At 41.3% G+C, this 15,712-nt stretch overlaps 1 protein-coding gene across 1 annotated transcript in view; it reads left to right on the forward strand.

The window, feature by feature from the left end:
* agps (alkylglycerone phosphate synthase) overlaps positions 1–15,712 on the forward strand; it is a 29,959-nt gene extending 14,247 nt beyond the window's left edge. The window contains exons 11-20 of the mRNA XM_030757614.1: positions 1,123–1,250; positions 1,603–1,654; positions 3,849–3,925; positions 4,011–4,123; positions 6,214–6,283; positions 7,595–7,656; positions 8,457–8,546; positions 9,917–10,016; positions 10,200–10,257; positions 13,876–15,712. Of these exons, the coding sequence (XP_030613474.1) occupies positions 1,123–1,250; positions 1,603–1,654; positions 3,849–3,925; positions 4,011–4,123; positions 6,214–6,283; positions 7,595–7,656; positions 8,457–8,546; positions 9,917–10,016; positions 10,200–10,257; positions 13,876–13,997 (872 nt within the window). The 3' untranslated portion in view covers positions 13,998–15,712. The remainder of the gene's footprint in view (positions 1–1,122; positions 1,251–1,602; positions 1,655–3,848; positions 3,926–4,010; positions 4,124–6,213; positions 6,284–7,594; positions 7,657–8,456; positions 8,547–9,916; positions 10,017–10,199; positions 10,258–13,875) is intronic.

A 15,712-nucleotide genomic window follows, 5' to 3' on the forward strand; every position in this document is an offset into this window, starting at 1 on the left:
TAATGTGAAACCAACTAATGCTAATCTAATGTAGAGAGTTAAATGATTTGGTCAATGGCTTTTTTGGTAGAAATATTTGCTGTTAAAAAGACTCTTCATTGTGAATATTCCCTTTCCACAAATACGAATCTTTTAAGATGAGGTTAGAGAGTTCCAGTAAAATTAGCTTAAGCCGCACTCCAACATTTCATTGCATGCATGCGTGTCTCAAGAGTTTTTCCAACATTGCTGCTGTTATTGCCTTCATTTAGCCCTCACTCTGGCTCCTCTTATAGTCTTTCTTTCTCCCCTTTTCCGTATCCCCACCCCACTCTCATTAAGTGGCTTCTCCTGTGGCGGGGGGGGGGGGCTTTCTTGGGTGAGGCCCAGTGCAGTTACGTTTTCCACTGTGCCACTAGGGAGCAGCATGTGGCATGCAGTGTCACATTAGAGGCCTCATTAACAACCATAACAGGCTGATGAAGCCTCCTGATGGACTGTGGCTCTGTTCATGGGGGATACATTTATAAATGAATGTGATCTATAATGATACAGAGCACACAGGGTGGGAGCAAGCAATTTGGATCACAGCAATAAAATTCACAAACTAGCTCTAATAGCTGTTGTTCATTGTTAAGTATGTGAAGACAGGGTGAAAATGGTGAAAAAAGGAAAATCTTGTTTAGTCAAGTCTTTTTCCGAAAAGTCAAAATTGTGTCCACATATTGTGAAACCACAAGAAAGTGCTTGGATTTAGTTTAATTCTGTTATTATGTGATATATTTGAAGCAAGCAGTGTGAGCATTTCAGAAGCAGCAGCTAGTGGTTCAAAGCTTCCAGGGTCATAAGGTCAGCCAAAGGTTTCCTTGTACCTGTGTAGGTGTTGCTGTTGCCGGCCCTGCTGCCTTTGAAATACCCTTGCTTTGCTTTCTCGTCTTTTTAAGCTGATAAATCTGTTATCCCCCAGTGTGTGGTAGAAAACCAGATCTGCTAAGTGAAATGTGAGACAAAGGTCACCAGAACAACCCTTGGGACATGTACCAGAGCCCTGTAAAACAGTCTTGAGTTCCGCTCAAAGCGGGTTAGGTCATATAAACTGTGGGAACTGACATACTCCTAAAATCTCTCTCTGATTTTCCACAGGAACCCTGGGTGTGGTTACTGAGGTTACAATGAAGATTCGTCCCATGCCAGAGTACCAAAAATACGGCTCCGTGGTGTTCCCTAATTTCGAGATGGGAGTTGCCTGTCTTCGAGAGGTTGCCAGACAGGTAACACTCTTAATCTCCCCTTTAACATGTTGTGTTCTGCTGCTGCTTAACTCCATGTCTCAACATGAGATTGAGGCTAGAAAGGTGCTGTGTTTGAGGTATGTACAAGATTAGCCCTTTCGGGTCTTCGTTGTACCTTGTGTAAAACGAACCTGCCAGAAGAAAGTAGGGGAAAAATTGATTTATAGGCTAACTTGCAAAGGCATCTGATCTCATCAGACCTCATTTGGCCTAAAGTGCTGTCTCACAGTCTGTATACTGTACATTCAGGACAAATAACCACAAGCTATAAAGTCAAAGCTCTTTATTGTTGTTCATTTGACTAATTTGGGCCAACTTCTTTTCCCCTCAGAGGTGTGCTCCAGCTTCCATACGACTCATGGATAATGAACAATTTAAATTTGGTAAGTTTTGTTTGGACCTCACATTTAAGCCCAGCCCAGTATGGCTTTCATTTAAGCCACAAATTCATGACGGTGGCTGTTCACTTTACAAGTAGGACTTAATTTGGCCTGAGTTTTTTTGTTCATTTTTGTTTTTCTAGGCCCCAATAAAACCTTTGGCTTTGATCACAGGGCTTTGCAACATGAGGCACATGACAGGCTTTAGGCGTTTCTTTAGTTACCTCCACAAGGTGGTTATATTTTTAGTAGCGCATACGTCTGTGTGCCTGTAAACATGATAGCTCGAAAAGTTTTGAATGAATTCTGATAAAACTTTGTAGGGGTGTAGAGTGGGGTCATGTTAATAGTCCATTAAATTTGGCTTACACCCACCAAGGTCTTCAAGGTCAACTTAATGATTTATTGGTCAAAAACTGGCAAAAAGCCTTAGAACTCTTCAAAACTGTGCTTAAAATTCTACGGCCTTTGTTTGTATTGGGAACATTTAGGAAATGATGGTGCAATATGGGGATTCTAAATATCACATTATAGTTTGCATCCAAATATATCACATTTGACCTCTGAGCTCACTTTTACATTTCACGTCTGCCTTTCTTTCAAGTTGACCTCAAAGTGTGTTCAATCTTTAAAGAAAGTATTCTCAAGACAGAGAATAAGCTGCCTAGTTATTTAGAAATATATTGTAGTATAATATTATATAATAAGCTCAAGTTTTCCATGTGCAGTTATTTACAAATTAATACACATTATCCATTACCCACTCCTGTAAACAGCTGTCATGCTACCTTTATCTAATTGTTGCTGCACTACAAACTTGTTAAAGTACACAAAGAAAAATAACAAAGAAAACAAAATGAATATATACACAATATGATTCCCTGCTAAGAGAATGAGCTGCCTTGGCGGAGGTTTGCACTCTGAGTGCTTCGTCTGTAGTTTTGTTCCTCATATTTTATTTTGGTTGATTTTCACTTTAACCATAAATGGAAGTTGTGCAGCAGGCAATGATGTCACACCCCTCCACGGCACTGAATCGTTAAATTGATTATTATTTTTCCAACCAAATATCTGTGCGCACACACACACACACACACACACACACACACACACACACACACACACTTTGAAGCGAGATGAAAAATAAACATGACCAGAATTAAGCCGTTATTACTTGAAGTTTTACGATGTTGTTTCTTAGGGTCTAGTGGAATGCATCTGGCATTCCCAGAGATCTCTGTAAAGTTCCCAGTCTCATGGGATCTCATTACCTTCCCTGTATTTCCACTTTTCACAGAGTAGGCACTTTTTAGCGTTACTCGGGGAAGACAAAGTGACCAGGATTTTTTTTTTTACTTTTTTTTTTTCCTCGCTTTCCACTAAAAACTAAAACTCGTGGCACTATAATACATTCATAGACTTAATAGTAACTTGTTCTTACTTTTTAATCTTGCTTACTGTTGTGAGAGTTCATGTATAAACAGATTCTTTTTACTGCATAAACAATTTAGCACTACCTGCATTGATACATATGCTGAAAAATGAGAGTGCTGTATAAAGGAGCAGCATGTGTCAATTACCAAAAAACAGCCAAGGCACAGATGAAAATTTTGTCCGTTGTAGGAGCAATTTTCTCTCTCTCTGGATTTTGAGTATTTAATTAACGAGTATGATGGCTGTGAGAGACCTTAAGACCCACAATCAAATTTTGGAATGGAAACAATTAGGACACTAAGTGATGAAGAGACTTGCGCATAGGGGGAAATAAATGAACTGTTAAGTCTCGGCGACATCACCCATGACTTCCCTGCTGTGATTGATAACCATCCCATTGGCCCCAGCCCCTCATTTTCGCTTGTCCACAGGCGCTTTTGTGAGTCCGATCAGGAATAAATCAAAAAGGGTGGGTGAGGAAGACGGATATCACTGTGTCAACCCCACTTCCCTTTGGAAACTCTCTGATTTATAGTCGCTGTCGCTCGCAGCCACTGGCCAGTTGTAAAGTTATTCAAATGTTACCATTTATTTCTTCTTCTTCTGTTTGTAATACCAAATATATTGGAATGGCTTGCCCTGTCAGAACACTGGAAGATGCAAGCGAAGGCAGAGAGCTTGCCTAATGTGTGGGAAATGATATTTTTTTGAGGCCTACTTTTAACTAAATAAATTAAGCTGACTTTTATCTGATATTTAACAGGCCATGCCCTGAAACCTCAAGTATCTTCAATTTTCACTTCCTTTTTGGACGGATTGAAGAAATTTTACATCACCAAGGTAAAAATAACCAGGAGTGAACACTGTACATTTTCTTGCTGTGGGTGTTTTCCCTGAAAAATCAGTCTACCTCTTTAATTCTCAGTTCAAAGGGTTTGACCCCAACCGCTTGTGTGTGGCCACCCTGCTGTTTGAGGGAGACCGAGAGAAGGTCCTGCAGCATGAAAAGCAGGTTTATGACATTGCTGCAAAATTCGGGTGAGTAGTGGAACGCCCCATTTCCTGTTTCCATGTCTCTTATCTTCTGCATCTCTGTACTGCAGGATAATTTAAAGATCCTGACAGAAATGTGCCATATGGGTGAGACTTTATACACAATGCAGCGCTGCCTTGTGCGCTGCTTTCACTAGACGTTATAGTAGCAGTGATAAGAATAGAAAAGCACAGTTACACTCTTAAGATTTGTTTTTCCACTCAGTAGCGTGGATTGATGGATCACCTCTGGATGTCCTCCTGCCAGGCTAGCTTTAATGTTAAAGGAGGTGTGAGGTGGGCAGAGATAGTAGGGCACGGCTCCCCTTAGGACAGCACAGGGCCACAAGACACAGCTGGGGAGTGCTTGGCTGTTGTGATTGATCATGAAACACAACAGTGAGGACTTTGGTGGAAATCTGTTATCTGCCAGATAGACAGGGAACCTCCTTCATCCGGAGCCTGTTTTGAAACCTCACAAAAGAACAGTATCATATATGGGTGCATCCTGTATTATATTGTGTTCATCTGCAATCTATTTAGTTTTTATGAAAATAATTATTTTTGCATTATTATTGAACTACATTGAATTGTAACAACATTGACAAAAGTTAGATTTTTGGAAACCATATGTGAACATATGTGTGGAAATCTGATGTAAACAGATATTTTCTGTTACTTCAGTCACATAAGAAAGTGAAACATAAAACCTCTGTCGTGAATTAGTCAAATCCCAAAACTTGTCATACTACACGCAAAGGTGGCGCTGCAGTTATCTAGTTTAGATTTTTGCAGTTATTTCATAAAAGACTTGGCCTGGATTCAAAATCCTTTTACTATTTTAAATCCTCCCAAAACTGGGCCAAGATCATCTTCGTACTTTGCTGTTCATGAGTTGTTAAGAAAACTTTAATGTTCAAAGACTAATTTTTTTTAATATATATATATCAAAACAAGTAATTTTTTTTTTTTTTTTTAAAAAGCAAAAACTTATGAATGGATAAAGATTTCAACCTGTGAAAAGTTTCATCTGAAAACTAATTGCATGGATTTGTACAAGATTTGGATTGTGTCATCATGGGCCACGACACAGAATGCATACACTCTATTTGCTATTCATTAATTAAAGTGGTTGCGGCTTATTATGATGCATTTGTAGAGATTTCCCATTCATATGAAATGTCAATAGATACGTCTCAAGTGTTTGTTGGATTCTTGATATGTTTGAGCTGGTGTTCAGTTACGACAAACAATAAGAAATTCAGTGTTTTACTGTAACTGGTACCATTTCCGAGGCGTCCTCTGTTTTGCCAAATGTTTGATCAAGCTTAAAAGTATTTGTTGATAATACATGCCATATGTGATATTCATTTATTGATAATGCAATTATCTTAACTCAGTGACCAAGTCTTACTTGACACCAATTTAGCATTTCATGTTTGCATGTTTTCGTGATCTTACTGAGGTCCATAACAGTTCAAACACTTGCAGTCTACATGAGTTTTTTTTATCCCCCCTGAAATTCAATAAAAATTTTAAACGATGAGATTCATTTAGTGTACGTCACACAAATGTAGGTCAGGTTTGCATTTAACCAAGTAAGGGATCAACAAAAAGCTATATGGAAATGGTGATAAGAATGTGTTCACTCTGTTTTTAATGTATCTGTACTGCTCTTGTGATAGAAAACAGTTGAGCCATGTGAAACATGTCAGGCACATGCAACATACTCTTAATAATTCCATTATTTCCAATAAATGGCGATCAGCCATCAGCTCAAGTGCCAATGATGGATTACTTAGGTGTTGTGAGGAATGTTTCCTCCAGTGATGGGAAACAGGGAGAAGGGTGAAAATCAATATAGTGATTTTCTAATGAGCTTGGCCTGATTAGTTTGGATGGTAGATGAAAATGTGATTACCCACCGCAGGTGATAGATGTGTGGCTGACCTATGGTGATACACGGAGCATAGCGTCATTGATCTGTACATTGTTGCACTGACAGGCTCCAAAACAGCGGTTGCGAGGGGGAGCAACCGGAGCAACAAAGCTAAAGAAAAGATCTGTTAAATATTAACCCTGGTGTCTCCTTGCAGGGGCCTGGCAGCTGGAGAGGACAATGGGCAAAGGGGCTACATGTTGACCTTCGTCATCGCTTACCTCCGGGTGGGTCACTCTTCTGGCTTTTTCTTTGCCTGAACTGATGGGCAGGTGGGGCGGGCAGGGAGGTTGCAATTTGACAGCAGATAGGATAGTGAGCAGCAATGAAAGGCAGCAGAATATGACCTCAGGAGGTCTTTGATTTGATCTGGTCACAGTTGTTGTCAAGGCATTGAACAGCGGTGGAAGAGCACAGTAAATGCAGACAGAATTACAATAGGAAGTTGACTTGGGTCATTCCTGTTAGAGGACTTTCTGATAATCATCAGTAAGAAGGGTGTTTAAATACACGTACGCATGCTTTCTGCTGTCATTTTTTTCAGTCTCAGAATTCAAAAGTGCTTTCTCAGTGGCTCTATATTCTAATGGTTTACACATTTGCCTCACAAGCAAAAGATTCCTGGTTTAATCCCGGGAGAAGTTACAGATCCTTTTGGGTTCCGTCAGGAAGGGCATCCAGTGTTGTTTTTTAAATCTTCCAAACCAAACATACAGCACTACCTGCTGTGGTGTCCCCTTTTGAATAAGAGAGCAGACGAAAATAACTCCTATTCAAAAAATGTGCTTTCTGTAATGCAGGTTGGGAATTGTCCCATCCAAATTTCTCCTTGAGAAAGCAGAGGTCTTGGCGATGTAGATACTTAATCAAGTTTTTAATAGGCTTTTTTACACGAACACAAGTGCAGGACAAAAATCTCGGACAGTGAAAATGCAGAACTGAAAATAGTACAGTGTGCGACAAAAACTTGATATAGTTACGCACATCCAACTATATATTCATATAACTGAAAGTCCTCAGTTTTGTCTCCACAGCTACTCACCTTCAGCCCAAAACCAGTAATACAAGCAGCATCTTGTATTACTAGCTATTTATTTAGTTTTTCTTTAGATTCTGGATTTATTGGAGCAGTTTGCTCTGTTGAATGTAAGCCAGCAGTAAAACTAGCTTATCATAAAAAAAAAAAAAAACAGTAGTAATGTCTTGAAATTGCTTGTTTTTTCTGCCCAACTGTCTAAAGCCATAAATATCCAGCGTTCAGCAACTGGATTTGTTTCTTTTTTTTCTCTTTCAAGACTGATTCGAGCAGTAAATCACGGTTAGGCCTTTATAAAATATTTGTTAATTAACTTTATGTTGATTGACACTGTTTCAGATTCAACTCGTAAAACTAAGAACCGGTGGTTTCAAAATAAGGTCATGAGCTTGGAGGATTTCTGCATATGCTTGCTTTATCAGGTTACTACAGTGCACATAAAACATGCTGAATCACATTAACATACCAGCCTGCTTATATATGTGCATTATATTCCAACCAGGACCTAGGATTCGACTACTATGTGATTGGGGAGTCCTTTGAAACCTCGATGCCTTGGGACAGGTAAATACATTGATTTACTCGCCTCCCACAGATTCTGCCCTGAGAGTCTGCTGCCTTTATCCTGATCCTGGTTTTTCCCCCTCCTTTCTTTCCTTTTCTCTTTGCCTGTGTCTTTCACATTCACCTTCATGCCTGCCTTCTCCCCCTCATTAAATGACCCAGCGTTGGTGGAGCTTTTCCTCCTTAGCATATAAACTTACTATTACTGACACACACACACACACTCATACACACACACTCATACGCACATAGAGGACAAAGGTCTGTGACAGGGTTTTGAATATGTGCTATGAGACACAGACTCATCTCACATGCATGTAGTGTGATCTTCATTTTCTACACGTTTTCATTGTCCTGTTTTCTCACACAACAAACAGGAGCACATGCAGCTCCTTGTTGTGTAATATGCCTGATGGGAGAGACCAAGAGATCAGGCAGTGAGGCGAGCATATGTGCCTGGCTCATTACCCAGCCGGCTCCCCATCCTCCACACTCCACGCACGACTGCAGATCCTTAGGACTGGCGGCCATTTCCACACCAGTGGGAATCTCTCTCACAATGGGTCTTCATGTTAGTCAGTCTGGTCTCTACCTCCTGCCTGGTCTCTTGCCTTTCTTTGAGTTTTTTTTTTTCTTTTATTGGGTTGTTATTTATATTTTTTCAGTTTGTGTGTTTTTAAAAATGCATCTCTGTCATGTTTTAAATACACAAATATCAAATTGGACAAAAACATTGACCTTAGTTTAGACTGGTTTAGACCTTAGTTCTTTAAAGCTTTAATTAATTTTTTTTTTCTCAGGGTTTTGGACATCTGCAGAAACGTAAAGGCACGCATTGTTCGAGAGTGTAAAGAGAAAGGAGTTCAGTTCCCACCATTATCCACATGCAGGTAATATTTAAAAACAAGAGTTATTATTTCGATTAAACCTGAGCACACTCTGACCCAGAGTGTATTCTTGTGCAGAAACAACACCTACAGTATATATTTCATGTTGTTCCTCATATGAAAAGACCACAGTAATTTGCTGTGCTCCAGTTTGTCCAAAGCCTATTAAAAATAGAACTGTTTAAAAACAGGTCACACGTGCGTAAGGTCATAATTTTAAGGAGCCAAAGTAACTTATTAAACAAGCAGGATGCTGTAGGTTTTAGCAGTTATTGTTCTACCCGCATGACAGAATATGTGGTAAAGACTGAAAATAAACTACAGTTCAGATTTTTATAATATCAGTCAGTGCAGCAGTTTAGGCCATTTATGCTATGTTATCACCACATTAATACTTTAAATGCTGTCCATACAGAAGTAATCAAGACTATTCCCCCAATTAAATATTTAAATTAAGTTAGTCTTAATCAGAAACTGTCTCATAAAAAAGAAAAAAGAATCAGACCGTCAGTTCTTACTTTTAGTGCTTGACAACAATTGATATTCAATCTTAAAGCTACATTTCAAGCATAACCTTGGAAGTACTGAGGTGCATACCAAGTCTGACCCCTGTTGAGTTTGCAAGAGCCGCAGAGACAATGCAGTCGGACATTGTGACAGACAGACGGCGAGCTGGTTGAGGAGCACCAGGCTGCTGCTCACAGATTGCGGACAGATTAGGCCTCAGCCTGATTATGCTACAGCCATTCATTTCCCGGCTGCAGTCTGTCACATGATTGATTTGTCCATTTAACCTCTAGAACAGTGAGTGTGCCAGGTGATGGGCCATGTCAAATGAACAAGGGCCCAGCACCCTGCTCCTCCAGAGGGAGCAAGGCCAGAGAGAGAGCACGCAAACTGGAGAAGTAGCGTTTTATTCACAATGCAAAGGTTATTACACATTATTTTAGAAAAGCTGCATTCGGCAGTGTGGGAAAATCAAACATGCACTACGATGTCAGTTGAATCATCCCGCCTGCATCATACCTGCGGTGGAAGTGTGGCTCAATTGATTCAGTAAAAGGATTTGCTAGCCATTTAATATCTGATAATGTTATGTTATTAAAGGCAACAGTGCTTCCACGCTGCCTCCGCTTTCTGCTAACCATGAAAGGAATTGAGGTCAGAGGTTCACTGGGGAAAACCAAACCTCCCACTGCACTTTGTCTTCCAATTCCAATAGGACGGAATCATTTATTGTATGTAAAATGGAGCAACTTGTCCAAAAAAATTATTCTTCAGACATATGTAAATTAGATTTTCGGGGGAACAGCAGAAAGGGAAACATTAAGGAGGTTCTTCTGCTCATTTGAACGAGTTTCCTGTTTGTGCAGGGTGACTCAGACATATGATGCTGGTGCCTGTGTCTACTTTTACTTTGCCTTCAACTACAGAGGACTCAGTGATCCAGTACACGTGTATGAACAAGTGGAGGTGGGTTCAGTTTTATTTTTCTCAACATCACGAAACAAACTATTAAACAAATGAGTCCTAATTGCATTTAATGTGGTACCATGTTGACTCTCCAACAACCAACAGAACAAATGTCAGAATATGGCATTACATAATATATAAAGTGAGTGTTTTTTTTCTTCTTTTCTCTCTCTCTCTTCACAGCATGCAGCTAGAGAGGAGATCCTTGCCAATGGAGGGAGCCTGTCACATCACCATGGAGGTACCCAGAGCTGAGAATTTTCTGCTTAAAATATAGAGGCTGTTTTCTCAAACTGCAGAATGCAGTTGCACATAAATCACAAAAGGCACAGTGATGTCATATTTGGACCTTCTTTTAGGCTGCAATTGAAAGAGTTTTGTACTGAATCGCGATGACAGCATGGTGAGCCTACCCTGCAGCCCTTCCATGCTGGCAAGCTGGCAGCCAGTCGTGCTGTAAATGTGCATTTGGTCGTGGATCTTTCATCGCTTCCTTCACATTTCCAAAATCTGTTCCTGCCACTCAGATGAATGACTCTGACTCGGCTATTTGTTCATTTCAGCAGTGACCAAATGAAACGTGAGCAGGGGAGGGCGGCAAAACAACTCTCCTGGCCCCATCAGGGCTAACCGAAACGGCTGCCTTATCTATATTGCCATCCGCCTCGCTGTTTTCATACATCACTTGAGGCTATTCATCACACCTGTCAAAAACAGTATGCAGTGAATCAGCTGCGATATTAAATCACAATTTTTCCTGAAGGCGGGGACGGGTTCAAAATTAAAAGATTGCTAATAAAAAGGAGGCAGCGGGCCGGGGTAAATGATGCCGCCGTTATCGCCGGCTGTATACTGACCTCCAAACGGTGGCCCGGCCACCCCGAGCGGCACAGGGAGGTGATCGGGGGGGGGGGGGGGTGAGGAGGGGATATTGATGCAGCTCCTGCGTACGAGGCCCATTCTGTAATTGTGATTAATAACAGTGGGGCTCGCTATCTGGGTGCAGACAGGACGGTTTGTCTGCCCACAATCAGCGCTTGACAAATGGAACTAGTTTCTCTGGGTTTTGTGTATCAAACAAAACAGATGTAGTCAAGGATGGTGAGGTGGGAGGCCAGTGGAGAAAATATACATTTTTTTGCGGCCCTGTATTTACAGCAGGTCAGTGTTGTGCTGCGTTGGTGTACGAAAGGGAATCTCTGCGTGTGGATCGCTCTGACCCCTTTCTCTGCAGGACCTAATATTCAGCCAACAGCTCTGTGTGTTGACTGCTCTCCAGGACAAAAACATTTTTAACCTAAAGGAGTCAGATTTCCAAAACTGGCTTTAAAAACATGTTAAATGTTTAAATATTAACCAGTTCTTAAAGAGAGAATACTGGGAGAAATGTCCTCTTTAACTAGGTCACTAGTGTTGCAGCGGTGAAGAGTTGTTGAACATCCATCACTAGGAGAATCATCCATCTATCAACCCTGCACCGCAGCTTCTCACCTAATACTCCAGCTTGGTCATATCACAGGATTGCAGGGCCACTGCCTTACCCTGTCTGTCATGTCCTGACCCCCATTTGTTAGAGAAACCCCATGAGAGCGGGAGCAGGGTGTAGAAGGGGGTGAGGCTCATCCCAGCTTCTTCTCTGAAGGAAGGCCACTGCAGGGTGCCCAGCATCTTCACCTCACCTTGTGGCTTTTGCGGAGCTTCTCTCTCACCTACTCTGCTCACTGGAGTACCACTCAGGTCACTGCTCTGAGGAGATAAAAAGAATGACCTGATTTAGTGAAGTTCCCCATTTGCCATTCGCCCTGAACTTCCCCAGGCTTTTCCACATGGGAGAAATGTCAGTTCTTTGATTTTTTTTTTTTTTTTTTGGTGGGGGGGGGGGTTCTAAAATAGCTACCTGCACTTCTTTGCATGTCTCAGCTGCACACACCAAGCCTGCTGAGATTGATTGCAATAGCAAGCAAAAAAGAGAGAATATGACAAGATAGATGTGTAAATTATCACAGTGATGGAGGCAATGATGCAGTCCCAGCACCTTCTGTTTTCACTCCTATTCCTGAGAGGAGGGAGGGATGGAGGTGGAACAAGGGGAAAGAAGTGGGGAGGTGGTGGTAGAGAGCATGGTACTTTCTTAGTTACTGGGCAGCAGCTGATTGGTCCCCTTGTCACCATCTGGAGATTTGTGTGGTATCAGAGTCCCTAGTGACCCTGCTGTCTGCCCTGTTTTGTCAGGAGACGGGCCTCGCTAGCCTCATGGCTGATCCCCATCTGGGTTTCCTGGCTGGATTCTGATAACATAGTGCTGCAGTGTGTCAGGGTGGCCCCTTTCTCTCATCATACCCTGGGAACACGGGGCTCTTTTCCTACTGGTCCAGAGAGAATCGTGCAGAGTGGGAAAGGAAGGCATGCAAACACTCCCCTTTTTCTTTTTCTTTTTTTTTCTTCGGCCTTTAAATCTTATCTCAAGTGATTGCACTGCTGGTTTCAAGTGTTTACCCAGAGAGAAGCACCTGTTCTGAGCTGCTCTGTTCTCAAATCTATCTTTTTGAGTTTATATAGATTATAGATATCGGGTAGGGTTTTTTTTTTTTTTATAAAGTGGCATGATCTCAAAAGTTAAAATTTACCTACTTCTTATTGCTAATATTTCTGTTGCTTTCTGAACTGTTACTAAAGGATGACTTTTGTGTCGGTCATTTCGTTTTGTTTTTTTTTTCCTCTACGAAAGAAGCCGCTTTCCTTTTCAGTCTTTTTAGTTATAATTATCAGAGTCTGATAATGACTTTTTTAAACTGATTTTTGCAGGTGTTAAAGCTAAAGCAGTTACCAAAATGATCGTTATCGTCACCATTATTATCTCGCGTAGATCAGTGTGTTACTCTAAAGAATTGTGAAAGATGCTTGTCAGTTTCCCAAATCCCACATTATCCCAAAAATATACATTACACTGATGGACAGCAGAGAAACGCTGAAACCCTCACGCTCCCCTTTCTGTGACTACTTCTTTACACCACTTAATGTAGAATTATGAAAACACCAAAATGTCAGTCGTGTCCATCCCCAGTAGCGCCACTCTCATCTTCCTTTTATTGCCAAATATTTAAAAAAAAAAAACTGCTTTAACTTAGTAAAATTTGCTGTTAAATTTTCCCAGTTTAAAAAGTTGCTGGCTCCAATCTCTAGGACCTTGTCAGGTCCAAATGCTGTGGAGTATGTCGGACTGGACAGCTGGCAAAGTAATGGGCACCCTCACTGGGCTTCATGCCGAAGGCAGTCTCACTCCTCAGGTTGGGGGTTTGGACGAAGACGAGGAGAGACCGTGAGGAGCGGCTGAAAGCCAAAGTCCCGCTGACAGAGGGCCATTGTGTTGGTGCTCCACAGTTGGCTATGGCACCCTAATGATGATCAGGCCAGTGTCGGGGCACAGAGCGACGTGCAAGACAACGAAGCACAACACCCTCGCAGGTCAGCTGGAGGAGTGCGCTCGTTGGCACAATGAGACAGAAACACACACAGAAAACGCCCCTGTGACTCTGGAGGGAGGGAATTGGAGGGGAGTGGTGGCTCAAAAAGTGAGGGAGCCGGGGACGGCCTGCTCCAGCCGCCAGCCGGCCCCTCCTCTGGGAACACACAGAGCCTAATGAGTTTGATAGTCTGCTGAGCTCCATAAATCATGCCATGCAAAACATTTCTCCTCTCTGAATAAAAGCATTTATCACCCTCTGTTTATTCACTCACTCTCACAAGATTGATTGGCTCCCAGCAGCCTGCTGAGCAATCAGCCGTGCCGATTCCTCTATTTCTCCCCCTCGGTCGTCTTCCTTGGTTTATTTATTTATTTCTCTTCTCTGTCATTCAGTGGGGAAACTTCGGAAGGAGTGGATGAGAGAGACCGTCTCCGATGTCGGCATGGGGATGCTTAAGTCTGTCAAGGACTACGTGGACCCAAATAACATCTTTGGCAACAGAAACCTCCTCTAATTTAACACTTCTGTCCATCTTTAGTTAACCTTTTTCTAAAAGCATATTGTGCATTTTGCATCAATAGATACTAAATGTGAATTTAAAATGGACACAGATCTTTGTCTTCTCCATCAAATGTGTCATTCAGTGCCATTTAATGATTCACCCAAACCTTTTCTCGCTTTCAGTTTATGTTGCACTTAATCTGCTGTAACAATCATTCTAATCTATGTTGAGGCTCATTTTTACTTTCATCCTCCTGTGATGCAAAAAAAAATCTTTTTTTTTCTTTTTTTTTTTTGTCACATTTGCTTTTGTTTAACTGCTAAAAATCCTTGCCAACATAGCAGAAACAGTTTGTCTTCATGTTCCTCTCATGTTTGTGTCTGTGTGTCTGAAGCTCTGTGCCTTTCTAAAGCTTTTGTCTGCCTTCCCCTCTCCTATTACACACGTGTGTACAGTGAAGTCCCTTTGTGAAGGAAAACAGACTTGGACATGAAGGTTGTCAGTGTCTCCTGTTCATCTTTTCATGCCCTCCTGCCTTCTGTTGCACTGACCAGTTGCCATAAGAGACTAGTTTCTGGTGTGCGTGCGTGTGTGCGTGCCACTGGTGATGACCTTTTTCAAGTTAAATGAGATCTACTATGCTCATATCTAGCTCCACCTTTCTATTCTTGGATTCTACTAGTGGTAGAGTAGCTCTGCACGGTTCACAGGTCACAATAATCCTTATTTATCTTATACTGGGCCTTTGTGTAGCCCCTCAGTTCATCTCAGCCGGCTCTCTTCTGATTGGCTGCCACACACAAGCAGGTGGGTGGAGTTGCTGTTATGACAACATAACCACAATAACCCAGCCATAAGAGAAAATGAGGAAAAAAACATAATGGGTCTTCTTGAGTCCTCCTCCTGCACCATCAAAAGTTCCCCACCTGTAGACGAACTGTATGATTACAAAGACTGATATTATTTCCTTTGTGTTTAGTTTTTTGCACTGATAGCATTAACCTCACATAGTTTTGTTACTGAAAAAGTGAAGTGGGGGCGGAGGGGGGATCAAATAAAAAGCCATTTCAATCATTTGAAGTGTAGGGCCTCTGGATTCTGGTGCTCACGTTGTACCAAAGACTCAACTCATCAGATCATACTGTACACATGTTTGATGTCATGACAACTTACTGCAAAGTTTAACTGTATTTTTTAATTAGCATATGCAAAGATAACCATCTTAAGAGCTCTAAAATGTACATATGTTTGATTTATTACATGTGCTAAAAATTTCTATTAAATGCTTAAACACTTTTTTTTTTTTTTCCTGCCATGTGATTGTATAATTTGTGTTTTTTCCCCCCCAAATTATTCAGCTTGTCAAACAGTTGAATAGGGTATTGTGTAAAAGGTTTTTGGAACAGATACTGTAATGTACCACACTTTGATACTTGACTTGGCATTCATGTTGAAGTAAGGTTCATCTTTCCATTGTAAACTGTGTATGATATTTTCCAGGACCCGCGTGTGCTTTTAGGTCAAAAGAATCCCCCAAAAGTAAAAAAGGTTTGTCCGGGATCCCCTCGTCTGACCTTCTACCCCTTGTGTCAAAAAAAATGTGCGAGAGCTTTTTGAATGTTATGGCTGTACCCTTTTTTGGTCAATTTTCCACTTCTCTTAACAGCATAGTAACTTCTAAGTATGTTTTGTCAATGCTGTTTGTGCAATAAATTAAAGAAAAAATT

Source organism: Archocentrus centrarchus, chromosome 21 (genome assembly GCF_007364275.1).
Source record: "Archocentrus centrarchus isolate MPI-CPG fArcCen1 chromosome 21, fArcCen1, whole genome shotgun sequence".
In the NCBI taxonomy this organism is placed as follows: Eukaryota; Metazoa; Chordata; class Actinopteri; order Cichliformes; family Cichlidae; genus Archocentrus; species Archocentrus centrarchus.